This window comes from Mustela nivalis, assembly GCF_964662115.1.
Source record: "Mustela nivalis genome assembly, chromosome: 14".
In the NCBI taxonomy this organism is placed as follows: Eukaryota; Metazoa; Chordata; class Mammalia; order Carnivora; family Mustelidae; genus Mustela; species Mustela nivalis.
This window is the reverse complement of record NC_139033.1, coordinates 36,111,409-36,136,938: the sequence shown is the minus strand read 5'-3', so window position 1 is coordinate 36,136,938 and position 25,530 is coordinate 36,111,409. Positions and strand designations below refer to the sequence as shown.

Here is a 25,530-nt window from a genome sequence, read left to right as displayed (position 1 = left end):
CTCACGTCATCACATGTATGTCAGACCCAGGAAGGCAGAGCAGGGAGAGTTGAACCCAATGTAATCTATGGATTCTGATGAGTCATGAGGTATAACATTTGCTCCTCAAGCGTGATAACCGTGTCCCACGGAGGCACGATGACAGTTATAGGGGACAACAACGGAGCGGGGGTGAGGGAGCATACGGGGACCCTCCATACTTTCCACTCTTTTCCCATAAGCCTTAGACTACTCTCCAAACTAGTCTGTTAATTCGACAACAACCGCAACAAAGCAGTGGGGTGGGCAGATATTCTCTCCCACTTTGGGGTGCATAAAAGTATCCCCGAGCCATCTTTCTGTCATTTCTTCTTGCCTGATGTGAATGGCCACTGTCATTCTGCCCTGCAGCTGGGCGGGACCCCCCCACTGGCTGGGAAGGAGTCCCTGCGGGCTGTGGGCAGGGCCTGGGGTCCCTAGGAGCTGGGGTGCCCCAGCCAGGCTCTGCGCCCTCTTCCTGTGACCTCCGATGGGGTCAGCCCTGGTTTTACAGAGCGGAGCTGTGATGGAACCTTCACCAGGACGTAGGAATGGGGAGAAAACACAGATGCATCTGTGTCGCGCTCCAGTGAGCTGAGTAGGAGGTCACCGAGTTACTAATCCTGGGGGAAGGCAGAATATAGCACAGATTCTAAGCAGCAAATGTCTGTGCCAAACTTTGCATCTCACACTCTTGGTTTAAATATGAATTTAATTAAACAGAGAATTATAGTCTGGTGTGTGAAGAATGAAGGAAATGGCCTTGCGTGTTTGCAACCACCTCTGGCAACAACAGCACATTCAACACTAGTGGGGCAACTTGACCCAATGGAGGAATTCACGTTTTTCTGTGTATACAGAAAGGAAGGGGGGATGGTGTGGGGATGGGCTGTGGACAGACACTCCTCAGCACCAAGTCTTTGGCAACACAACCACGTGCCAACACACAAGCAGACAAATAACATGACGTCAGTAGACATGCTAACGGTGAGCACAACGATGGAGCGTCTTTCGGGAGGGACAGCTGATTCCGTCTCTCCGCACGTCTGGTCAAAGTCCTGCCCCGAAATCACTTTGGGGAGGCCAGTAGGTGGTGGGCTTGGAAGCAGGGTGGCACCGGGGCAGCCAGAAATGGGACGGTCACACCGCTGTGTGTGACGCAGGTTACACGTTCTCTCTCGAGTGTTCTCAGATTTCCACCCACGAGACTGTGTGTGACCGCTGCCAGGTGACCGGCAGTTCATAGGGGACGAGAGGTTTTCTTTTCGGCTGGGGTCCCTGGTGCCACCTTCCTGACGGGGGTAGAGTTGGGCTGAGTCTTGCTTCTACTGACGCTTGGCTTCTTCTGTTTCTGGCTGTTGTTCTGAAGTGACTTCAGCCCCAGCATTTTACAATACTTGTTACACTGGTGCAGCGCTTTGAACTGATCGATGAAGGTCATAGAACAGTTGCCTTTAAATCCTTTGTACCTGTGAATTTGGGTAGAAGGACACGTTCTTTTTAAAAACAGGACATCCCACCAGCTTTAACAGGGGAGACTAATGCACATGGAAAATATACTGATTCTTGCTCTAGGCGAGCACATGTTTGCCACAACCATCGGCAGGAGAAACCAACCCTGTAGGATGGAGTAAAGGCAGAGGCCTGCTGGTATGCACAGGACAGACCCAAGGCCTGGGATTGCACAAGTGTTCTGGAAGCTTATGGTCCCACTGAAATAACCTGCTATTGCTCCTTTTCTTTTAGTTGTAGTGACGAGGGCCGGACCATCTTGCCAAAATTTAGGTGTCCTGGTGGTCTAAAAGCCACCCTATCCCACCCAGAGGATCTGAATAAAAAATTATACATGGGGCTGGAATTATATATGGGGCTGGAAGAAATTAGTTTAGACCTTTCGATTCATAGTTAAAGGAATTTAGGCCCAGAGTTTCTGGCACCAGCCAAGAAAACAAAGCAAGTTGGTAAAAAAGCCAAGGTAGGGTGCTCCCCTCAGTCTTCCTTCTAGAGCAGAGCTCTGTCCTGTTTTACCCCCTGCCCGGCTCCCCAGCAGGAGAAGAAAATGGGCCTTTGTCACTGGTGGGTTCTAGAAGGGACCATCCTGACCGGCCTCAGCGTAGTCTCAGAGGTTTCTCCTTTGGGTTAGGACATTTAATACTCAAACTATACATGACTGTTTTTTCACACCCCAATCACAGAATGTTAGTATCCTCCTTGAGGGGACAAATCTCCAGGCCCCCAATCTCCCCACCCACCAAGAAAGCCATTTAATGGGCTGTTGAGAGGATGAAATGAGAAAATCCACACAGAACCCCCCCCAGCTCAACACATGACGTGCTGTACTGATTCAGTTAATGTTGGTCGAGTTATTTGATGATCAGTAACATTTCATCCTGTGGAAGGGATGTAGAAGCCAAGATTGAAGGGTATGGGAGGTGAATGGGGGAGCAGGTATATGGTATATGGAATATGGTATATGGAATGATTGACGTAATTTGTAGGCCCCATACAAAGTGAAACCGTGGCACCATGTTCAAAAATTAGGAAGACATTTGAGACAGCAGTGGAGCATGCGTTCACCGAAGCCCAGGGTCCTTCCGGGCGCACAGCCAGACCACACAGAGAGCATGTCCCCAAAACCGGGCCCCCTGGGTGGGAGAGAGCTCTGGCCACACCCAATTAATAGGACAAACAAGAAATCCACACTGTTCCATCAGCTGGTAGGAACCACAGAGGTGAGCGAACCTGGAATGAATGGGGACCAGGATGGCGCGCGTTTCCCTATGAAATCCGAGTGGGTTTGAAGCTGTTAAGGGAGTAAAAGGTTCCTTTCCTTCATCTCTGGGTCCAGAACATCAGGATGCAGCTCTATCTTGACAAGTTTGTTACAAATCCAGCCTTCTCCCTGCCTCTCCCTGCTGTGAGGAACTGCCCTGTCCCCCTCGAGCCCGCAGTCCATTTGCTTGTGAAAAAACGGCTTGGCTCCTAAAAGCCAAGCTCCCTCATTGAAGGAAAAGTCTGGAGACGGGAGTTGAATCCAGCAGGGCAGAAGCAATTCCACTGCCAACCACATCATCCTTATGCCTCTATCTTCTGGAAGACCCCGCGAGAAAGGCTGAAATGTCACTCCCCTGCATCCCTCTGGTGCCTGAGCGCTCCCCGGCAGGACCCAGGCAGGACGCGAGTCTGCCTCCCAGCCTGTGCTTGTCAGATGTGATGGGAAACCCAACCCTGTCCTGCTCGAGGGAGGCTTCCCTCCTCATACAAACTAGGAAGGTCATGGGCTGGGGCAGCCTCCCTGTCTAAGAGCACTTGTCACACAAGTCACGGTCACCTGTCTCAGGTGGCCTTGAGGCTTTTAAACATTCAGACAACATCTAGTCTCTGCAGAGAAAAATCACTAATTCACACTTGTGCCTCCCAGAAAATTTGAGAGTCACTCCTTAAGCACTGTCTGGCCGCTGAGTGTGTGATGCCGGGTAACAAGGGAGCCCTGACGTAATGGTTCCTGTGCTCTGGAATGAGAAAGGCTGAGTGTGGGCAAAGCAGCAGGACTTCCGGGCAGCCCAGCTGCCTTCACAAGCAGCCCCTAGGAGCCCAGAGCTGTTCCTGGAAATCTGGCCCCTTTAGATTCCTCTCGCGAGTCCTCACGGAAAACCAGAGGAGCAGGGACTGAGGCTGGTTCTTACTATAGATGGCCATGAACCTGTGGAGGTCCTAGAGAGAGAAGGCTGTTTTGCTTGGTCTAGGAGCCCCTTTCTCAGCCCCCACCTCAAGTGCATTTCAGCGGAGCCCTCCCTGACCCTATCCTCACTATGGGAAGAAACATCTCTGTCCTCCCCGTATCTTTAGGAGAATTACATCCACTTCTCAGAAGTCAAGGAATGCCTCACATCTCTGCACAGACTGTGATCTCTCCTAGGACGCTACCTGATTCCCAACATACCTGTCCAGGGGAGGCTTTTCAGTAAAGGTCAAGGAAAAAAATGGACACCAGCCCCATCCCCAGAGCTGCCTCACCTCGGCCCAGAGGGTCTCCAGACCACATTTCTGAACTTTTCCTTCTCTCTGGGTCTAATTTTGGACCTTCAACTTGGCATGTCACGCAATAATGAACTTCCATCCCTTCCCTAGCTCAGTTGTAGATCTTTTCTGGTATGTAACATCTGCAGAATTAAAAATCTTTCTCCTTTCTCAGTTTAGTTTTGGTCTCAGTAAGGGTGCTGGACTTCTGCCATGACTTCCTCGTCTCTCAAACTCACAGCCACGGCCGATGCCTTAGGAAAAAACAGGCCAACATCCTTTGCGTTCCAAGATCAATTAGCTCCGAGTGTTTCAAAGGACACAAAGCTCTCCTATAGCACCAAACAATGGGGAATACAGGTTCTCCTGCCTCTGGTCCCCCTTGCAAGCCCCATGTGCCACTCGCCACCAGCAGGAGTAGAGGAGACCCTGAATCTCAAGTTGGCTGACATCTCTCCAGCTTGACCCCCCATGGCATTCACCTCTGTTGTTCTTGTTAGATGCATGTACCAGGTTGAACTTGGTTCCTCCAAGAGGTGTATCCTTCCTGGGACCTCAGAAGCATGGTCTTATTTGGAAAGAGTGTTATTACAGATGTAATCAAAATGAACTCACCCTGGAGGAAAGTCGGCCTTTAAGCCAATGTTACTGGTGTCTGAGCAAGAAGGGGAAAAAAGATACAGGCACAGGAGAGATACCACGTGACGACAGAGGGCAGAGACTCGAGTGGGAAATACACAAGCCCAGGAAGGCTGATAATTGACAGCCAGCTCCGGAAGCCAGGAGAGAAGTGTGGGGCACATTCTCCCTCACAAGCTCCAGAAGGACCCTACTGTGCAGACACCTGCCCCAACTTCAGACTTCTGGCTTCCAGAATGTGAGAGAATATATTTCTGTTGTTTTAAGCCACTAGTCTGTGGTCGTTTGATATGGTGTCCCTGGGAATCAATACAATGGAACAAAGAGGACCTTACAGAACTTTTTCACACGTTTCCATAGAAAGCTTAGCTCTGGGGAATTTTACTAACTGGATCTTTTTATCCTTCACCTCAAATTAGTATGATTTTCTAGCCCATCACTTGATGTCTATCAGTCTGTCCTCCCTCGTGACCTCTGTAAATAGGACCTACATGCATTCCACCGAACGTTACTCAATGGCGACTTTGCTTAATTTATGTTTCCCCTGGGATGGGAGTGGAGCATACAAATTACCCAGGGATCTTGTTAAAATGCTGGTTTGGGTTCAGTAGGTCTGGACTGCGGTCTGGGATCTTGCATTTCTAAGGAGCTCTGGGCCGGGGGGTGGGGGGTTGGGGGGCGCGGGATGCTGATACCGCTGGTCCAGAAACTCCACCTGGAGGAGCCAGGAGACGAAGCGAAGTATGATGACGTCAAGTCACCCCTACTGCTCCTTGGAGACACTTTTCTATTTAGATTGGAACACAGGCATATGGTTTGTTCAGAAAGTTGTGTCCTACGACACCCTAGGAACATCCTGTTTCCACAAGCCTGCCCCAACTCAGCATGGTAGTCGCTACGTATTGGCAGTCATGCTAGACGGATTTCTTGCTGAACAACTATTCCTCTTTTCTCTCATCTTGTTAATCAGACTCATACGAAAATCACCAGTTGAAGGCATGGCTGGCTTCTCTCTCTCTCTCTCGGCTCATCACGACTTCCCTGTGCCATGGATCGCCTCCAAACACACCTGGAGAGGGGGAAGTGGGTGGAGACAAGCGGCAGAGACTCCCAGCTCTGGCTCTGTCGAACGAGTTAAGGTTTTCGTCTGGCTTACAGAGGGGCCTGTTAAAGAAAACTTTGCGGGGCCAGAAGCAGCAATAGAGAATCCCCATACTTTGGGCAATCCTTTTAGAAGCAAGCCAGAGGCCATTTATAATGGAAGTTTTAGATTGATATCCTTTCTGAAGAAAGTTTTAATTTTTAATTTATAGGGAATGACTACAAGGACCCAGAATTCAGGTTGAGGATAGGAGTGAGCAATTGAACTAAACCTCTGGTTTGGGGGGGGGGGGGGCGTGTGTTCAACAAAGCCAGGGCTGGATTTATGAGTAAATAGAACCGATCTACATGTAGGAAAGGAGGGGCCCAGGCCAGCCCCTCACTCTGGGACCATCTGGTAATTCCTACAGTTCTGCCAACACCCTCTATTTCTTCATCGGTTCCTTCATGAGGCACCAGCTAGATGGCCGACTTGAAGGGCGAGGGGCTGATAAGGATTGATAAGGTGCGCCGCCCATTGTAGGGAAGCTGAGCATCTTGTAGGGAAGACAAACACACAAACAATCACATTGTATGTGATAAACAACTACAGGGACCTGGGAGACGGGGCTTTCCCTACTGCAAGGGGGCTCCTGGCAGGAGTCACACAGGAGGGAGAGCTGGGGGTTTATGTGGCAGAGGGAACGACACGGGCAAAGATTCGGAGGACGTTCTGGGCAAGCGCAGGTCTTCTGAGGAGGGATGAGGCCAGAGGATGTTCGTGGAAGGCTTCGGGACCCATGCTATGTAATTGTTCCGCAGGTCGGTATTTCCCGAAATATGTTCCAAGGAGCAATAGTCCCACAAGATGCTTTGAAGTAAAAATTCATCCTGTGGTGTGAGCACCACAGGTAACGCTCTGTAATCTCTCTCCCTGCGCCCTTGGGCCTCGAGATCACCCACGGGCTCTTTAAACACCGTACGAAGTCTCGCACTGAAGAGACCTACATTTATCCAACCCAGGGTTTCCCAAGATTATTTGACAACAGGAATCTTGTTTTCACACAATCCCTTTCAGAAATGCTTCTGTAAGAGTCACCGAGCTCTTTGGCGGGGGGGGGGGGGGGGGGGAAGGGATGCTGGGAGGTCACCGAATCTGTGTTTTCTGCACCAGTTGTGGGATCTTCCTCCCTTTCGAGAGGGGACCTTTGCACCCCACCCCACAGGCACCATGGGAACCCTGGCCCAGCACCTCACCCAGACTCTGACCGGAGCCCCCTGGGGACTGTCCTTGCTGCTGGCCCTGTTGGGCCGTCTCCCACACCACCCCCAGGGTCAGTCAGATCATGGGTGCACACAGCTGCTCAAGGGGTTCTCTGTCCCTGAGAAGCTGTCCAGGCTCTGCTGCTTGACGGACAGCCCGCCCTGCCCTCCCCTGCTCTGCCCTCCCCTGCCCTGCCCTCGCCCTGACGCTTCCTCTTGGCTCCTCCCTCAGGCCCCAGGCTCAGCAGCAGCCTGGGAAGCCTCCATGGAAACCAGCCCTGGTGCTTTCTTCTCTGACATCCGCCCAAGGCTGGGGAAAAAAGCGGAATCATCAAGAGAGGAAAGCAAAAGCGACCCACGAGTCTGGTTCTCTGGTCCTGCTGGCAAGGGCATCCTAGAAGCCTTGCACTCTTGCATGGTTCCTGCTCCCTTGCTGCTGGAGGACCCCCTCCCCCACCAAGCCAGGAGGGGTTCTGTGCTGGGAGCCCCAGGGAGTGAGAGCAGGAGGCAGGCCCTGGGGAGGTGAGGGAGAGCCAGGCATCCACCATGGTCCCTGTTCTTGTGACCACGAGTCCCGTCCCCACAGACACACCAGAAGCAGGAAGAACTCTCCTTCATATCCGAAACCCACACTCGAGTCAGGCCACGGAGGGCCACGGAGGGGATCCTGGAGAGCAGACAGCTCCGATGGAGGCAGTCTGAGGGGCACCCACTGTCTTCCGTCTCAGAGCTTGGATTCCCAAAGCTCCACTCATAACCTCAAATCTTAGCTGCAGAGAGGGCAGCCCCTTTAGGGCATAGGTCCCAGCAGTTGAGATGACAGGACATCAGCATTCCCACTGAAGTGGCCCCGTCAGAGAGCACCCGGGCATGGGCTGCTGGTGGAGGCCACATTGCCAGTGTGCTCAGGGTGGGGTGGCGCTGGCCGCGGCCCCTTCTGTAGGTGACGAGCTCTGGAAGCCTCAGGGAGGAGCTTCAGCTCCTTTGGAACATCACTCCACACTGAGTCCCGCATTCTTTATGGGGCGCGCGTGCACGCGCGCGCACACACACACACACACATTCCTTTTTCTAGCTACCTTCTAGAAATTTTCGAGTCTTCTATGGACACACTTGCATTGGTGGCATCTCTGCAGCACGTTCCCTCTTCCATCCCTGTAACCTGGCACTTTGCTAGGACCTTCCTGAAGGCTCTGAGAACTTCTCTCTCCACAGTCCGGTCTTCATCCAGACTTTTGTGAACCCTGACCCTTGTGGCCCTCCGTTCCTCCTCACCTGCCATTTCCCCCCTCCTGTCTCCCAGACTGTCCCGCAGAGCCCGTCTCAATCCCACCCAGCTCTTCAGATGTTCTGTCTGCTCAGACTTGCCTCTGAAGCTGAATGGCAAATGACAAGGAGCCTGGCTGCAGGTCCCTCCAGTCCTGGGGATGGCCGGGCTGGGGGGTAGTGCCAATGAAGCGGGAGAACACCACAGGTCCAACTTCAGTCACTTCAACAAGCTGTCCTTTGCAAGACTTTTGGGCAAAGACCAGGAGACGCCATGCTATCCCCACTCCGTGGAACGGTACGTCCTTGCTGACTCTGGGATCCGGGAGACCCGGACCGTGCGCCAACAACATTGTTCGTAGGGCCGGCCTTGCCAAAACTGTGAAAAAGGTAAATGTTCTGTTCGTGGGCCTCCAGGCCTCCTTGATGGCCAAGACCGGCCAAACAAACCAGCCACTGGCCAACGCGCTCTACTGGCCAAAGGCTTGATTAAAGCAGGGTGCAGACTGCCCTCCAGAGTAGATGGCAGTGGGGGCCGTGGGGGGAAGCAGATCGTCATGGGGTAAGGTGTCTCTTTCAGGACCTGAGAGACGGTCCTCCAAAGCCTGCATTGGCAGCTCAGCTGGACTGTGTGGGTTCTGTGGGGACACAGCCCTGCTGTGAGAAGCACTTACGGGATGTCAGGAAATTCTGTCCTCGGGTCCCTTTGTTTCCTCCCTCCTGCAGATTCATGCATTAGTGGTCTGCCTGGAGTCACCACACACGTGTACACACACACACACACACACACACACACTCACACACATACCACATGCACAAGCCTATCGTAGGGCTGCATCTCTCGAATACAAATCCTATTTCTTTGCACCCCCGAGCTTGTGTTGTCCTTCCTCTCCAGGTTCTCTCCAGGGTTGCAGACTGGTGGCTGCCGGTGGGCACACAAGACTCCCCGGTGGGCTGCTCTTGGCAGTGAGGGCAGAGCCTTTTTCTGGAGCTCAGCTGGACTAACTGTGGGAGTCTGTCTTAGTCCTTCTCTTCTTCAGGGCTGGTAGGACGTGAGCTGGACATACCGACACCAGCAGAGTCCGCTTTATTGGAACCATTGTCCTTACCAGGCTCCTGCCTTGACACGGGGCTCCCCATCACCTCTTGTCTGTTCTCCCGCGGGGTCCCCTGAATTTGGTTTCTGTGGAAGGGACACTAGACATTGCCATGCGTCTCATGGCTTCTTCTTTCTTTCAAGTGTAGAAATCTGAGATACTAGATGCTGGCCAGCCTGAGCACTGTCCTTTGGGGCCCTTCCTATCAGACTGAAGTGGTCCAGTGCTTACTGACTGGAAAGAAATCTGCCCAGCCCACTCTTCTTTGTTTTTCTTTAATCCCGCGACATAAACTCAGCTCTTTTATTTTGCTGACTATAAAGGGAAAACATATTGGCTCTGGTGCCCTCTGGTGGTGAATCGCCATCATGTCATCGCCCCAGAAATTCCCCGGCTCGGCGGGGGAGGGGCGGGTGTTTACAGGACCTCCTGGGACACCCGCGGGTCTGCTCCCCTGCCCGGGGTTTACGCAGCTTTTGATTTGGTGAAGTTAAATGTCTCCATCTCTAGTTATGGGATTAGGTGTTTTCCCTTTTCCCCTTCCAAGAACTCTCCACCGCCGAGCAGTTTCAAATGGGGAAAATACTCAACTGTCCAGTCAGTATCTTGGGTGTGCAGAGAACATGGGTTATTAGATGTGGTGACAGTGCTGTTGGCCACTCTTTGTGCTCTGAAGTTTTCGCGCTTACCACTGCTGGAAGACATGGGTACTGAGGTACAGGCGATGGGTTTCCAGAAGCTTCCTCTCTCTGGCTCCCAGGAGAGACAGGACATACTTTTGCCTTAAGGATCGTTCTAGGAGGTAAAGCAGCCTCAAACAAATAAGCCATGACTGTTCCCATTCTATTTTATGAGATGGCAAATAACCGCCTTCAAAATCGTCGCATTCCCTCTGCCTTCACTCAACAGGAGGACAAGACAGATTGCACTTTCCGGGAGGTCAGCACCCAAATACAGAGTGCAGATTGAGACAGAAGGGACTATTTTCTTTAAATGACACAATGGCTTCTGTTCGTGCCAAAGATCCTAACTACTGCTGGCCAGGAAAGGGTGGGCCCTAAACTTGGGAGACCTCTTTCTTGCTCTTTTAAAAAAAACCACAAGTGTACCACTTATTATGTAAAAATGTTTTTTCCTAAGTTTATTTTTTTCAGTAATCTCTGGACACAACCTGGGGCCCAAACTCATGACCCCAAGATCAAAAGTCACATGCTCATCGGACTGAGACAGCCAGATGTCCCTGTTTATTATTTTGATTATATTAATTATTAGTAAAGTAAGTTAGACTGCCTCCCCATGCTTCTCCCATCCATGCTTTGCATCTTTCTAACGTGCTTAAGAGACCGCGTGTAATGTTGCCTACAGGAGCACTGCTTCTTGGGATGGTGCCCATTCCCCAGGCGCCTCCTCTTCCAGCAGGGATGAACTCAGCCCCCCAGCGTGTTTACTAAGGATTAAGAGAAAGTGCATAATGGACCCTCAGCCGTCAGTCCTCTCTCCTGCTCTCCGGAGGCCGGCTGGCATCTGCAGTGCCCCCCAGCCTCTTCCTGGGCTTGCGATCCTTCCCCCTGGAGTCTCCTTCGCCTGTCTTGGAGCTGCCTTTGAATGAGAACCTTATGGGTTCTGCCTTTTGCGCTCCATGCTGCAGCTCTGGCTTTCCCTTTCAGTCAAATCTCAGCTCCGATATTGAGGATCTGACCCTTTTCCTTGGGGAGCCTGCCAGCAGCCTGCCTTTCCCTGCACCTCCTGCTCCTCAGTTGGGAAGTAAGAAGGCTGGTCCCAATTGTTGGCTCTCAGTCCAGAGCAGAGGGGTTCCCAGGGGCCTCTGAAGAGATCTCCAATTGAGGGTCCCCCTTTTACCAGTTTTTTATACTGGGCTTCTAAGAAACATTTCTTTGGGTAAAAAAGGTTGGGACTTAGGGAAAGTTTAAGGAAAAGTTTATAAAAAACAATGGACAAGATGATCTCATATCCCTTCCAAAGCTCTCAGATGCTTCAGAACTTCCTTCTCTCCCGTCTCCTCCCTGACCACTCCTGGGGAGGAAAGGCCATAAGTAACATTTTAGAGACAACATTTTGCCCTGGGCTCCATCCATCAGCTCTTCTAATGGATATTGGGCACTTGTCCCAAGCCAGATAAGTCACATTAAAGCTGAGAACAAGACCAAGGGATTGGATTTCTTTTTAAATGAGGACCAAAATGTACGAATTCCCGGAAACTGTTAAGATGCTTTTAAAAGACGTCTTAAGTAATCATGCTCTTAAGCTTGTCTTAGTTTCTGAAACTTCTTGGGTAGGTTTCTGCTTCGTTTTGGTGGAAAGTTGTTCTAAAGAATGGAATGAAATTTGCCTACCCTGGCGTCAGGCTGAGGCAAGAGGGAGAGGGGAGACCGATATTGATCACATGTGTGCTGAGCTTCTGGGCCCGGATGCGGATTAACAGGAGGAGGGGCTCCTCGTGACAACCCTCTGTGTCCACATTCTGTAGATCAGTGGCTTCTAGAACTTAAAGTCACATGACCAGGGATGCCTGGGTGGCTCAGTCCTTTAGGCTCCCAACTCTTGGTTTTTGCTGGGGTCATGATCTCGGGTTATGGGATCAAGCCCCAGGACAGGGTCTACACTCAGTGTGGAGTTGGCTTGTCCATTTCCCTCCTCTGCCACCCCTCCCCCACCCCACTTACATGCTTGCTCTCACCGTCTCTCTCTTTCTCAAGTAAATAAATAAATAAATAAATAAAATTTTGAAAATATTTTTTAAAAAATCACCTGACCACATAGCCAGTAAGATAAGAACCAGCATTCAAACCAGGTGTGCGTGCTGGACTGAATTTGCAGGGTCCCACAGAGAGCGTGGAATCTGCAATGCTTCTGAGGTCCAGAGAAATCCCTTCATAGATAGCAGCACCATATGTTTTCTTCTCGCAGTGGGGGAAATTGTCCAGGACAAAGGTCTAACTCCGTGGCCGCGAGGACGGCGGGCATGAGATAGCACTGTCCCATGCACCTGCAGGATGCCTAGACGCCTATACCACGGGCCAGACAGACTCCCATAACGCAAGAAGAAGCGAGATTGCCACTGGGAGAGTCACAAGTAAATGGCGCGATCACGATTTGAACCTGACTCTCTCTAAAACCCTCCTTCTCCCGACTGTACTGTACGCCTCCCTCCACACTCTCCTCACATGCACAAGGCTACGACCAAGTTTCTAGATTTGTTTGCCGTTCAGGGCTCTCGTAGGCCCTGGGGATGCAGCACGGAGAGAATCCCCACACAAAACTGTCTTCTCCTGAGCCGCTCTTGGGAAGGAAAATACCCAAACTGTATCTTAGTTCTAAACCCATGTCAGAAGCTCTGTGTCGTCAGTGAGAACTTAGTGCGTCCGAGTCAATGATCTAGAGGTTAAAAAAGTCTCTCTTTTAACCCCCCATCCCTCCACTGTTCTCTGCCCTTTACTAAGGTTGAAGATGGGTTTACTCGTTGAAGCTCCACTGATGTCGATGGGCGGAAATAACCAGAAAGTTCTTTGGTTAAGTCCTTAGCAGCCTTAAGAGAGTAAGCTCTATTCGGGCCATTCTGTTTACTCTGCTTCTGATGCTTTGACATCTGGGGTCTTGTTACCGTGGAGAGACTGCCCTTCCCAGGGCTAGCCAGTTCCTAGAGATAGCAGATCACTGGCCTCCGAGAACAACTTTCCTATGCAAACTAGCCCATCTCAAGCCCTGTTCTCACCACCTGTCTCCTGGGGTCTCACAGCTTTCTTCATGACCCCAGGGCCGGACAAGTACAGCCCCCCGCCCCCCGCATCCTAGAGCCCACTGACATTTCTCACCGGCCAATCCCAAGCTTGCTTTCCCTGCCTCACACAATCCTTCCCTTGGAAACCAAATCAAAGTCGTTGCTCATGCTTTCCCCACACTCCCTCTGCCTCCCAACTGAGCCTGGTGCTTCCCTGTGTGAACACCATGGTCCAGCCCTCTTGGGGACCGTGAGCAACAAACCCTTCTTGGTGGCTGTTGTCTCCTTTTCCACCCAGAAAAGGACTGGCCTCCCCATACCTGAACAGTAATAATGCAAAAGCCATCCACCGCTTCTAAACGTCATCTGCCCCTCTATTTCGTCCTTGTGACAGACTGTCTTAGGACATGGGTCCAACTCAGAACTTCATGTTCACTAAGAACCACAAATCGCCTGCTTTCTCAATGGTGGTCCATCAAAGCAGACAGAAGGCACAGGTGTACAAGAGATACGCTGTATCTTGTAACACTGTAAGTTGTTACAGTGCTGTCTGGGCGTAGCCCACAGGGAACCAAGCAGTGCCCTACACTAAACTGGGAAACAAAGCCACGCAAACACCAGAGTAACTCATCACAGCTCTTCCCTTGCCATTTGTGCCTGAAACCACCTCCAGGGAAGTGTGGGAGCCTCGGGAAGGACTTTTTGGGATGGGGGTGGGGAACACATTAAAAATACGCAAATTGAATTCACTGCGCTCAAATGCAAAGAAGAAATTTAAGAAGCTTCTAATAGTGAAGCTATCAAAGGCAGAAAGATGGAACGTTCGTGATTAAAAGAAATTCCAGTCATGTTGGCGCTGACCACCACCTCCCCCCACGCCGACCCCGCCCTCCTGGATGCAATTCATCCTGCCTTGTTTTCCTAGAGTTCTTTTTTTGTTTGTTTGTTTGTTGCAAAGTCAGAAAACAAATGTGGTTCCCGGGGAGAACAAAGCCCATAAATATTTTATGTACGTGAGAGAAGCGAATTGAGTTCATCCCAGGAACATTTGTCATCCGCAGTTAGGACAAGAAATCGACTTGGCCCCGTCAGTTCCACAGTGTGTGCCCGGCAGGGCTTTGGAAGCTCAGAATCGAATGAGATGTGCTGGGGGTTTTTTCTACTCACCCTTTAGCCAGTGTTGCTATGCCAACGTCCGTTAACTTCATTCCTACACCTACAGGAAGAGAGAGCAGAGACGGGACTTGTGTTACCCGGGGCTCCTGGGAAAGGACCAGCCCGGGTTTCCCGGGGGGAGTGACAGCCCCACCTGCCTTCCTTCCCTACAGAAACACACGTTCCTCCTTGTTTCATCGGTAGAGGCCTCTTTCTGTCGACACTGACAGCCTTTTGGACATACATCCAGCGTGGCAGGATAATAATGGGGGGATGGCAGCCCTAGGACAGCGGCTTAGGGGAGTTGTGTCTCTCAGGATCCAACGGTGGGGCCTGCCACCCCCTGCTGCCCCTTGTAGCTTGGGCAGCGATGCCCCCTGTGTGCCTGGCCCATCCCTGCTACAGGAGGAGGGAGGTCAGCAGCCCTGTGAGTGGCTCTGAAGCTCGCTGCTTGCCCCGCAAGCTCTCTCCCTAGAAGAGCTCTGACCGGGGACTGGTCTGCACCACTGGGTCCCTGCAGTGGCAGGGGGCGTGCATGTGTGCGGCGGGTGGGGGGTGAGGTCAGCCGTGAGAGAGTTCAAGATGGCACAGGATCTGTTCCAAGCCATTTCCCATCTCCATAATGATGGTTTCCCAATCAAGGGGGGAAGATTCTCAGGCTTGGCTCTAGGCCCAGGGAAGCACTCCTGAGTTATACATGGAGACTTGTTACAACTGGCCTGGAGATGCTGGCCACTGTGACCCATGGTCTGACCCTTTGACTCATCCTAACCTCTACCCATTAAACCATGTGGGGGCGGTTACCAACACCACAGCCGTCCACACGGCTGCCCAAGCGTCCCACTCTGGCTCAGCAAAAAGCCACAATACCCCTGATGGAAGCATAAGAACACAGAAGGCTTTTCACCTCTGCCTCTCCAGCAGGAGCAGCCGAGAGAGTGGCTGAGGAACCAGGGACATACAGAAAACGGAAAATCCTTCTGTCTTGCAGGGAGGGGAAGGGCAAGAGTCGCTGTCCCCTGGGGCCGCAGAGAAGAGCCAGGCTCTCACCCTGTCCCCGTCTCACCCCGCATCCCTGACCTCTTCCAGATCTGGAGGAAGACACGCCTTTCCGACGCGCAGAGTGTGGATGGCCCCGGGCCTCTCCACACTCTCCTTGCCAGGCCCGGGAGCAGCTCGGCTCCGGTCTCTCTAGGGTGGTGGCCATGGGCGCGGGCTCCAGCTCAGTGGGCCTCCGCCTCAAGGGCGCTCCTACAGTCTCGTGACAGGCCCTCCGTGGCGGAGCATGGAGTCCACGGTGCTCCCCACCAGTCTGTCTGGCTTGCCTCCTCCTCTCTCGCCCCTACGTCTTGTCCCCCCCAGGCCTGTGGTCACTGTATTTCCCATGGCCTGCGGGTGACCCGCTCTCTGAGGGGACTGGCAGCACAGAAACCGGTCTGGGGTGTGGACCAAGCAACCAGCGTCCTCTCTCTCCCAAGTCCCCCCCGAGGTCAGATGTGATGGCAGCTAAGCTCCGTGAGCCTCCACGCTGGGAACGCTGCTTTCAGAGGCCCAGGAGAGGAACACTAATGGGTTAATGCTCTGAGTCAGCAGCCTCTGTCCGGAGCACGGCAAAAACACAGGCCATGCGGCTCTTCAGGCTGGCTGGTCCGACAGAAGCCGCTCTGCCGCGTGCACCTGTGAGCTGATCGGACCCGGCACTTCGGAGGGCCAGTGAGCATTTTAAAGGCCGCTTTTGCAGTGGGCGACTGATTCACCTCATTCTCCCAAAGCTAACAACTAGAACGTATGCAGAAGTGCTTCATGTAGCCTTTATTACAGGGGCTGTGCTTTAAAAAAAAAAAAAAAAGAAAGGAAGAAAGAAAGAAAAAAGGGCACCAAATTATAAAAGCCCTCTTCGGACATCTTGTTTTTGTGGAGCTCTGTATTTAAAAATCTCAGCTCTGAGCTGCATTTTAGTCCAATTTCAAGAAGTCATTTGGCCAAAGGTCCTTGAACTTGTGGATTGCTTTTCCTGCCTCTCACAATTACCAGCTATCACTCACAGTGGAGAAAAAGAGAATATAATTTTGAAAAGGAAACATCTCAGTTCAGTAATTTGCTGGCGGTTCAATCAAAATCTCCAAAAGGATAATAATTTGAATTCTAGTGTGCAGCCATGGGAGGTAGCGGGGGATAGCGGGTCGTGTCTGGTGAAAGGAAGGAAGAAAGCAGCATCAGGAATTTGTTCTCCAGAACTTGGGTTTTTGGGTCTTTTGGGGTGACTGCTTCTTAGGAACCCTCATGGTCTCAGCGACGGGCAGATCTCAGGGTCCAACCACACGCAGGGCTTTCACTCCCAAGCTTGCCGAACCCCCCTCAATCCTGTCAACAAGCTACGGCAACATGGGAAGAGATCACTTTTAAGAGTCTGAGAAGGTCATAGTTGAGTTTGGGTTTGTTTGGGCTTTTTTTTTTCCTTTTTTCATCCTAGTTCTTGCATCTCAGTCCAATTAGAAAATGTATGGGTTCTCTAGAGAGTGGATGTGCTATCTCCTCCACAAAGATGATGACAGTAACAAGATTTTCCCCAGCAGCAGAGAGTAAAAACACCCCGTTAGACACCGTGCCAGCGCAGTGGACCGCACACGCCGTTCCCCGAGAAATGTAACATTCCACGGAGCTTGTTTGCAGGTGCCTAGAAGCAAAACGAACCCTGCACGGAGCTTCGGGGCGCTGCTTTTCAGCAGAAGAACTATACTTATTGCAAAATTAACTCTGAGGGAGAAAAGATGGAGGGGGGAATCCAGACCCACACAGCCGGAGTCTAACTAGAGAGCTGTGTATTAAGATCGTGCGCATGTGTACGTGTGTGTGCGTGTGTGTACGTGTGGCAGCAGAGTCTCCAAGGCAGCTGAGCGGGTGTGCAGCCTCCAATATGCAGATCGACTCCACCCGCAAGGCTCTGACCTTGCAGTTCCCAGCTGGCCCTCAAGAAGGCCCTCACTGGATGCACTAATTTCGGGAGACACTTGGAAATCTCTTACAAATTGGTAAATTTGCGGTTTAGTGGAAAGAGCTTGGGTTTTGGGGTCTGAAGCCACAGGGCAGGGTCTCGGACTCCTCTGCTTATTAGCTGGGTGACAGCAGGCAATTAAAGCATTGTCTCTAGGCCTCTGTTTTCTCATCCGTAAAATGGGATCCTAATGTCTTCCTCTCAGACTTCTGTCTTCTGTTTGTCTTACGTCTTATGTCTTCCTTTTGTCTTACAAAGATCAGACAGAAATCACAGGAAAAATGAGTACATACGCAAAGGAGGATGTCATTGAATCTTTTTGCAATGTCTTATGTCTGTGTTTATTTCAAAATAAAAAGCTTAAAAAATCGGGGTACACTCACTCTGTGGCAGTGCTGTGCTATGTGACTTCCCAGCCTGTTTGAGCCCCTCAACACCCCCCTACCCCCTCACCACTCAGGTAAAGGACTGAAGCGCAGAGAGGGAAGTAACTTGCCCAAGGCTCACAGCTAGGAAGCCGTGGGAAGAGAACCCAGAGGCCGTCTTGCTCTTTACCACCAGCTGTAACAAGAGCTGGAGGTCCTCATCGGCGACAAGGTCTGACGTACAGCGGGCATACGATTATAGCTCAGATTTTTCTTCACAGTATTATTTGGAAAGGAAGAGGAAAAGGAAAACCTTTGTGGTAGAAACTGTTGGTGCCCCACCCACTGTCCTCACCCTAACCACTTCCGTGCACTCTGGCTACCCCCCCGTCCCCGTGCCACCAGCATCTCTTTGCCTGAGCTCACGGGAGCCTGCTTTGCTCAGCTTGGCTTGTCCATGGGCAGGTGGCAAGTTCAGGGGCATTAACACCCCCACCAGGAGTAGCTGCCCACTGGTAGCTAAAGACAACTGGTGTATAAATACCACTGCTCCCTCCCTTCTTGTGTGAGATAATTCTGAGCAGCGTGCTCTGCACAAGCTCCCAGAGTCTCCCCAGCAGGCAGGACCTTTAGTGACCTGCAGCAGGAACTGGCTGTGTTCCAAGGCTCCCTATTGGCTGCCTTTTCACTGCCTGTCATACTCCTCTCTCCTAGCAGGGTCGCCTGGGATCCCCTCCCCAATATTTGTACCTGAACATGAGTGTGCAGGAAAGGACTCACCTTGCCCAAATAAAGGCTCAATCCCCACCCGGCTCCTGAGAGGTAACCTCCGAGCCCTGGAATGACCCACCTGGTAAGACCGTCTTTGTCTACCTGGGGTGGTGGTGTGACCTCTGGAGAGGCTAGAAACCAAAGTCCATCTTGAGGCGAGTTATGCCAATGGGATGGATCTCCAGTAAAAACTCTGACCACCAAGGTTTGGGCGAACTTCCCCGGAAGGCAGTAGCATGCACACGGCCACACACATCACTGCTGGGAGACGTTGGTGCTGTCTATGCGGCTCCACCGTGACAGGGGACCTGGAAGTTCCCCCGGGCCTCCCCCTGTCTCTGCCCCACGAGTCTCTTCCTTTTGCTAATTTGAGTCTGTATCCTTTCACTGTAAGAAACCATAACCAAGAGTGTAAAGGATTTTCTGAGTTCTGTGAATCCTTCCAGCAAATTATTGAAACAGAAGGAGGTCTTGGGGAACCTCAAACTGCAACTTGTCTCAGGGTGGTCTCTCTGGGTATCCTAATTATCATAGCCCACTTCATAGGAAAAATGAACTCCCATCGATTTGCATATAAACCGAAAATGTGCAAACTAGCCAGCAGGGCTTGAAAATCTAAAGCAACTGCCCTATTAAGAACCAACGATTACGTCTTAATTTATCTTTTGGTACAGTCAGATTTTCCTCTACATTTCTGAATTGCCCCTGTAGAGGACAGAACAATCAAGCCAGTCTTCGGTCACCTGTGGTAATAGGTGTTATTGGCGTGAATTATTATAATGCACTCTATTACTCCGTTGGCTGCTCATTTCAGGCTTGTTTCTGATGAGACATTAGCAACACCTCCTGCTGGTAAAGATGCTTAAAGGCATCTGGCAGACCTTTCCCTCTCCTCCCATCCACACCCCAAGGAACATTCCAGGCCCCACGACACCCCTGCAAGCCAGGTCAGGCTGCTTTCCTCACCCTGCATGTCCGTGACCAAGAGGCAGCCGCTCGTCTTCTGGTATACCCAGTGCTGGAAGGTACAGCACTTCTGACCAGCCTCCGAGTCCCTCCTCAAGAAGTTGATCTCCTTCCCATCCCGGATGGAATACTTCACGAACTCGCCGATCAGCTCCTCCTCCACGGTTGCGTACGGGATGTTGTTGTCAGGGCGATAGATGAGGAAGATAGGAATTATCCTGGAAGGCAAGACAGCACGGCCACACATCACGTTCTCACCTGGAAATGGAGACTGAGGGTATTCTGTCTTCACTTGGGGGAAGCAGGTGCAGAACAAATTCCTGGACTCCACTAGAGGTAGGCAGACCCCGACCACAATGACTGCTCAGCAGGTGGGAAGATGTATTCCCGTCTTTCATTTGTGCCTCGAGTTGGTCGGAAAGCCCTCCTTGGGATGGAGTTTGCCTGCCCATGTAGGAATGAATGTTTGTGTCTCAGTGACCCACCGGCCATGTGTCCATTCATCACATCTCCCTCCTTCCTCCTTCCTCCCTTCCATTCATTCAGCAAATACTCATTCAGTGGTTTCTATCTCAGTCTTCCGATGCTGTTCCAGAAAACAGCAAAGAACACAGAGGCTCTGCGCTCAAGGATCTTACATTTAAATGAGGGAGACAGGCAATAAACAAGTCAATGCATAGTGCCAGGGGCTAGGTGAAAAAATAAAGCAGTGGAAAGGTGGTAGGTAGCACCGGGGTCAGGGAGGGGGATGCTGTTTTACTAAGGGAGGGCAGAGGAGGCCTTGCTAAGAAAGAACGTTTGAGCAGAGACCTGTAGGAAGGCGGGGTAGGGAGCCATGAGGGTATCTAGGGGAGAAGCATTCTAAGTAGAAGGAACAACAAAGGGAAAAGGCACCAGTGCAGGAGCATTCTTGGTGGGTTCCAAGAGCAGGGAGGGGCCTGTGTGGCTGGAGTAGGGTCAGCAAAGGGGAGGTGGGAGCAGGTGGGTGCGGACAGGGGGCAAATGGGAAGCCAGAACTTGTGGGGTCTGGGAGGCCATTTGAAAAACCATTCGGATGAGAAGCCACTGGAGGGTCTTAGACAGAGGAGTGCCGCAATCACACACCCTTGTGGCAGGAGGACTCTACCACTCTGCGGAGAAGGGGCCGTGTGGGAGCAAGGGCAGAGCAGGGAGATCAGGCGGCACACTGCACAACTGTGACGGCGGCCCCCGGGGGGAGAAGGGATGCGTCCCGACTGCGGTTTTCAGCACAACCCATTCGCTGTAGCACCTTAGATGGTATTTCACACCCGCTCCTCCCCTCCCCAGCCGCGCTCTCGCTTCCTGTTTTACCGTGAAGACTGAAACACTCATAGAGAGCTTCCCCCTCCCGCCCCCGACGATGGAGGAAGCCTCCTCGCCCCCTCCCCCTGCGCCTCTTCTCCCACTGCTGTCCGGGTCTGGCCAACCCCTCTCATGCTCAGAGATGTTTCGCCAGCAAGTTCTCCCGCCGCCTCCGCCCGCTTTTCCCTCTAAGAAGCATCCTTGCCGGGGCCCAGCGACACGCTGGGACAGCTCTCCGCCCCTCGACGCCTGACTCACGGCTGACACCCAAACTCAGGTCAGTTTAGCCTCACGGTGGGCGACCCCTCCCCTCCCATTCGCCCTGGAACCCCCTCACAGGGGCGTGTCCACCAATGAAGGGCACCAGCAGCACCCGTGTGGCCGAGTCCAACGGTCTCCTCTGCGCCCCGGTCTTACGTGCCCTCAGTGGTACTGGACACAGCTGAGCTCTCAAAGCACCTTCCCGCTGCTCTGCTTCCAGAAACTCACTTCCTCTTGGTCTCCTTGCTCCACTGGCTACGTTCTTCCCGTCTCCTTTGCTGGAGCCTCATTTCTCCCCAGCCTTGAGAGAGAGCTCTGCTCGCTCTGCCCACACCGGCTGGTGACCTCCTTGCTCCAAGGACGGTCCGCAGGGCGACGGTTTCCACATTTCTATCCCCAGTGCAGACCTCTTCCCTGCGCTCCTGACTCAGGTGCCTGGCCTCCTGCTGTCTTCGATCCATCTTTAAAAGGCATCTCAGATTGAACCCAGCCCAAACCGAACTCCTCACGGGCCCCAGACTCCTGTCTCGGCCCCACCTCGGTTCGGTGACTGATGACTCACCCTCCTATTCTTTTCATCCAATAAACATCTCCCCAGTAGCTTATGCCAGAATCTCGAAAACTCACCAGGAGAGCAAACACGGAAGAGGCACAGCCCCTACTTTGCATGGACAGCGCTGGGGAGAGGTCTGTGTGTGAGTGCGTGCGTGTGTGTGTGTGTGTTTCCCAGTGCGCAATCCTCTGATTTTGGTCCAGTGAGCAGGGAATCAGGAGCAGATGCCTTTGCGAGGACCCCCATCCTTCCATATGTTACCATTCATACGCTCACAAATTCTTCCCCCGTAAGGAAGGGACAGGTGTTTACACACCAAAGGTCCCAATCTATCTTTAGGCCGGTGGCATATATGTGGGGCTGCCAATGGCACTCATCAGCCCCGTGTCCCTCGCAAGCATAAGCCCTTCTCAAGTCCCTGCACCGATCTTTATATCCATAATTTTGTGTTGTTTTCTTTAGAAAGCCCCCAAACTGTGGTGTCAAGTCACACAAAACTTGGGTGTGCCCCACCCGAGGGCGCCGCGGTCTTGTGCGTTGCGGACAGCTCACACAATTGACCCTCTTCCTCCTTGAGAACTGCTGGGGGCAGACACTGGGACAGGACCGGAGAAGAGCAAGAACGTGTGAGTGCCCGGGACACGAAGCCGTCACTCACTCCAGACTGCGGTCTCAGGGGATTGAACAGAAAAGCAATTGTGTATTTTCTTTGCATTATGTTAGTTTTCCTTGAAGTTGCTGAGAGATGTCTGTGAACTCAATAAGTATGCTAAGCATTTCCTGGCCAAGAGCAGAAAGCACTGGGCTTTCTATACGATAAGCCCAATATACCACCTCAGGGGGAGTATGTTTGCCCCTTGGTGAGCTGACAGGGTCAATGAAGGCTACGATTCCTTCCTTCCTTCCTCTCCAGGTTTCTACCGATACACAAATGGCTGTTGTACCTGAAATCTCCAATGTGCCCTGGCATACCTCTTTCTCTTTTCACTTAAACCCCCACACACGATCTCAACCAGAGGAGCAGGCTAGCAACCACAAGTTCCAGACCCCCAAACATCTGCTTGGTTCAGTCCATATTTGGCCAATGAGTGGATGAAAATAATCAGTGTGATTCCTCTCTGCAGGGTTCCAGGAAAGGGGTGGTACGTTCCTACACTGCTGATCCCCAGTTCACTCTTCTTAGACACGGCACCGTACTTTATTTTCACCGTAGGGTAATTGTTTTGTGATAGACTCGTGTTCTCTTGGGTGGGCTTATTGTTGAGACACTGTAATATCCATGAAGTAGACTCTCTTTCTTTTCTGCTTAACATGATACATTTATCCCATTCATTTTCGACCCAATTCTTTTCTATTTGATACGATACACTTACTGAATTCACCTCTCCATCCATCTACCCATTCTTCATCCATCTATCCTTATAAACGTACATACGTACATGCATTGATTTAAAGAATATGTACCAAATATCTCTCTGTAAGCCTCTGGCAACCTGGTAAGGAGCAGGACAGCAGCCCACACGTGTGCTTTCATAGCTCCCAGACAGACAGACAGGTGAAATGCTTGTTCTGCTGGTCCTTCTCACCCTCTCCTCCCTCCAGCCCCCCAAGTCCCCGACAGATCCCAAGTGAGAACGCAAGAGCAGGTAAACACACTTACTCCGGCACTTCTCCAAAGCCCTCCAGAGGCTGTGCTTCGGCAGCATAGATCTGGGCATAGTGTCTGGCGGTGTTCTGGACGTAGCATTCCTACATCACCCACACGCATGGGAAGGACAGGTGATTAGAGGAAATTCAGAGCTGCGGTAAAGCCCATCAGGTTTCCTGGTGTGGGTCAAGCCAATGGATTCCCAAACCCAGCCATCCCCTCGTTGGGGGCCCAGAAGTAACAGTGATTGCTACACCGCTGCATCGCTACAACCTAGAGCTGTCCACTGGAAGAGCCTCTCTGAGACCTAAAGGAACTCTCCAGTTAAAGCTCAAGCGGTCTCTGGGGCCAGGCATCCTGAACTAAAAAAGTTCTAGAACGTGCACGGCTGAAATTCACCCTGGGCTAAGAGGACTGGCCCCAGGGCAGGATGTCAGGTAAAGCTTGGGGGAACCTGCTGGGCTGCCTGTGAGCTCTCCCATCGGAAGTCTTCCTCAGGGGTGTGACAAGGGTTGTGGGTAGTGAACACCTTGGCAAGACTGTTTGCCCCGGAAAAGCAAACTGGATTCTGCTTTCCACTCTGTAGGGCCTCCCCAAGAGGGAGTCTGGATGCTGGGGCTTTTCCCTGACCAGACCAGAGGGTACTTGAGGCAGAAAGAGAATGAAGTGAAAGAATAGAAAAAAGAACCGTTGATTGGGAGAAAGGAATACAGCTGGCAAAATTCTATCCTCAGAACAGGGGCTGCCTTCATGAGCCGCAAGTCCCACCTGACATCAGCACGTCTGAGACCAGCCTGGGTGGCTTGACAGTACCCAGGAGATTCATCAAAGTCTAACCTAATTGTTTTCCAGGGGACAGTGTTAGAAGGGCACCTCGCTTGTGACAGAGCTAGTCCCAGCACTCCCAAAAGCTGGCGCCAAAGCGGGAGGGGGAGGCAGGGAGGGAAGCCCAGATCTCTTCTTGTCTCAAGATTCTGTGACTCAGTAACACAGGGAGGCGTGAACTTGGCTGGAGTCTTGGCTCAAACTCAGAAAGGCAAGAAACAGGACAAAGCCTGGGCCTTCTGGTTATACCCCACACCCCTCCATAAACCAAACCAAAAAGCAAAGCAATCTAGAAACTGCTCTCTTGGGGATGCTTGAGGATCCGGGCAGCCCGTGTAGCTTGCATACGTCCTGTGTCCAAGTGGACTCAAACCTTCAAGGACCTCATGGGGCACCCTAGGAACAGAACGGATCCCAGGCGGGGTCAGACACCAGGGAGGGACCCCCAGACTCGGGCTGAGTCCCATCCAGCTGACTCTTCCGGGCAGGTGGACCCACCTGGGCAGCGAGTTTGTAGTTCCTCTGGATGAGCTCGTCGTTGTTTCTGGTCCCATAGGCAACAGCGTTGTGCACTTTGAGCACGCAGGCGTGGCCGGGCTGGAAGACGGGCGTGAGCCCCCGCATCACCTTGCTGCGGAAGGCCTTCCGGTGGACGCCTTCCCCGAAGTGCAGCTCCTCTGTGGCGATCTGACCGCGCAGGTGGTCCCCGAAGTAGCTGTCGCTGAGGAAGTCTTCCCTGAAGATGAGCTGGCTGAATTCGATCTCTTCACATCCTGAAACACAGCTCGCCTTTAGTTAGAAGACCCCCCAGTGCTGCTTCTCGGCTACGCATGTTGCCACACAGGGCTGAGGGCAAGGCTGGCCCGCAGAGCCCGGACGGAAACTGCACTCCCCACCGAGGTCCAGCTCAGAGATGAGATGGTGGGGGAGGGGGGTGAGCCCTCCAGGGGGAGGGGAGAAGACTAATTGGGGCAAGGAAAAGAAGTTAAATTTTAAAATTGGATCGCAAAAATGAAGAAGTGGTGTTTTTTTAATATAACCCAAATCTCAATTCGAGTTACATGATTAATTTCATGTTTCCTGGGCTCCCCAGGAAAAGCAGTTTAGACAGACCTGGAAAATACAGACAGGACCGTGCAAGGTCATTAAAGGCAAGTTGAAAAGACAGGTGAAGGGGGCAGAACGGAGGAGGGACCAGTGATTAGGTGTGATAGAGCGATGCTTCTCAACCTTTCTTCTCATGATTGCCCTTTGAAAGGAGTCTTTTTAGACTTTTTTCCAAATTGCCCCTACCCTGAAATTTTAATTCCACACTTGTACTGTATATCTGTGTACATACTATGTGTATATCTGTGCTGCACACACAATCGGAGTACAGGGTTTGGTTTTGTTTTGTTTTGTTTTGCCTCCTTAAGAAGCAATTTTTGCCTTCTCGGGAGCAATACTGCCTCCCTGTGTTGAGAATGTCTGTGGTAGACAAAAGAAATAGGCAGACAGGGGCGCCTGGGTGGCTCAGTCGGTTAGGCACATGCCTTCAGCTTGG

General features: G+C 52.0%; 1 protein-coding gene across 1 annotated transcript in view; it reads right to left on the bottom strand.

Moving 5' to 3' along the window:
- Positions 1–712: 712 nt before the first annotated feature.
- Positions 713–25,530, bottom strand: part of ALPK2 (alpha kinase 2) — a 144,735-nt gene continuing 119,917 nt past the window's right edge. Inside the window, exons 9-13 of the mRNA XM_082699445.1 lie at positions 24,486–24,760; positions 23,175–23,263; positions 19,378–19,595; positions 14,293–14,341; positions 713–1,487 (exon numbers count right to left, since the gene is read on the bottom strand). Coding sequence (XP_082555571.1) covers positions 1,259–1,487; positions 14,293–14,341; positions 19,378–19,595; positions 23,175–23,263; positions 24,486–24,760 — 860 coding nt within the window. The 3' untranslated portion in view covers positions 713–1,258. The remainder of the gene's footprint in view (positions 1,488–14,292; positions 14,342–19,377; positions 19,596–23,174; positions 23,264–24,485; positions 24,761–25,530) is intronic.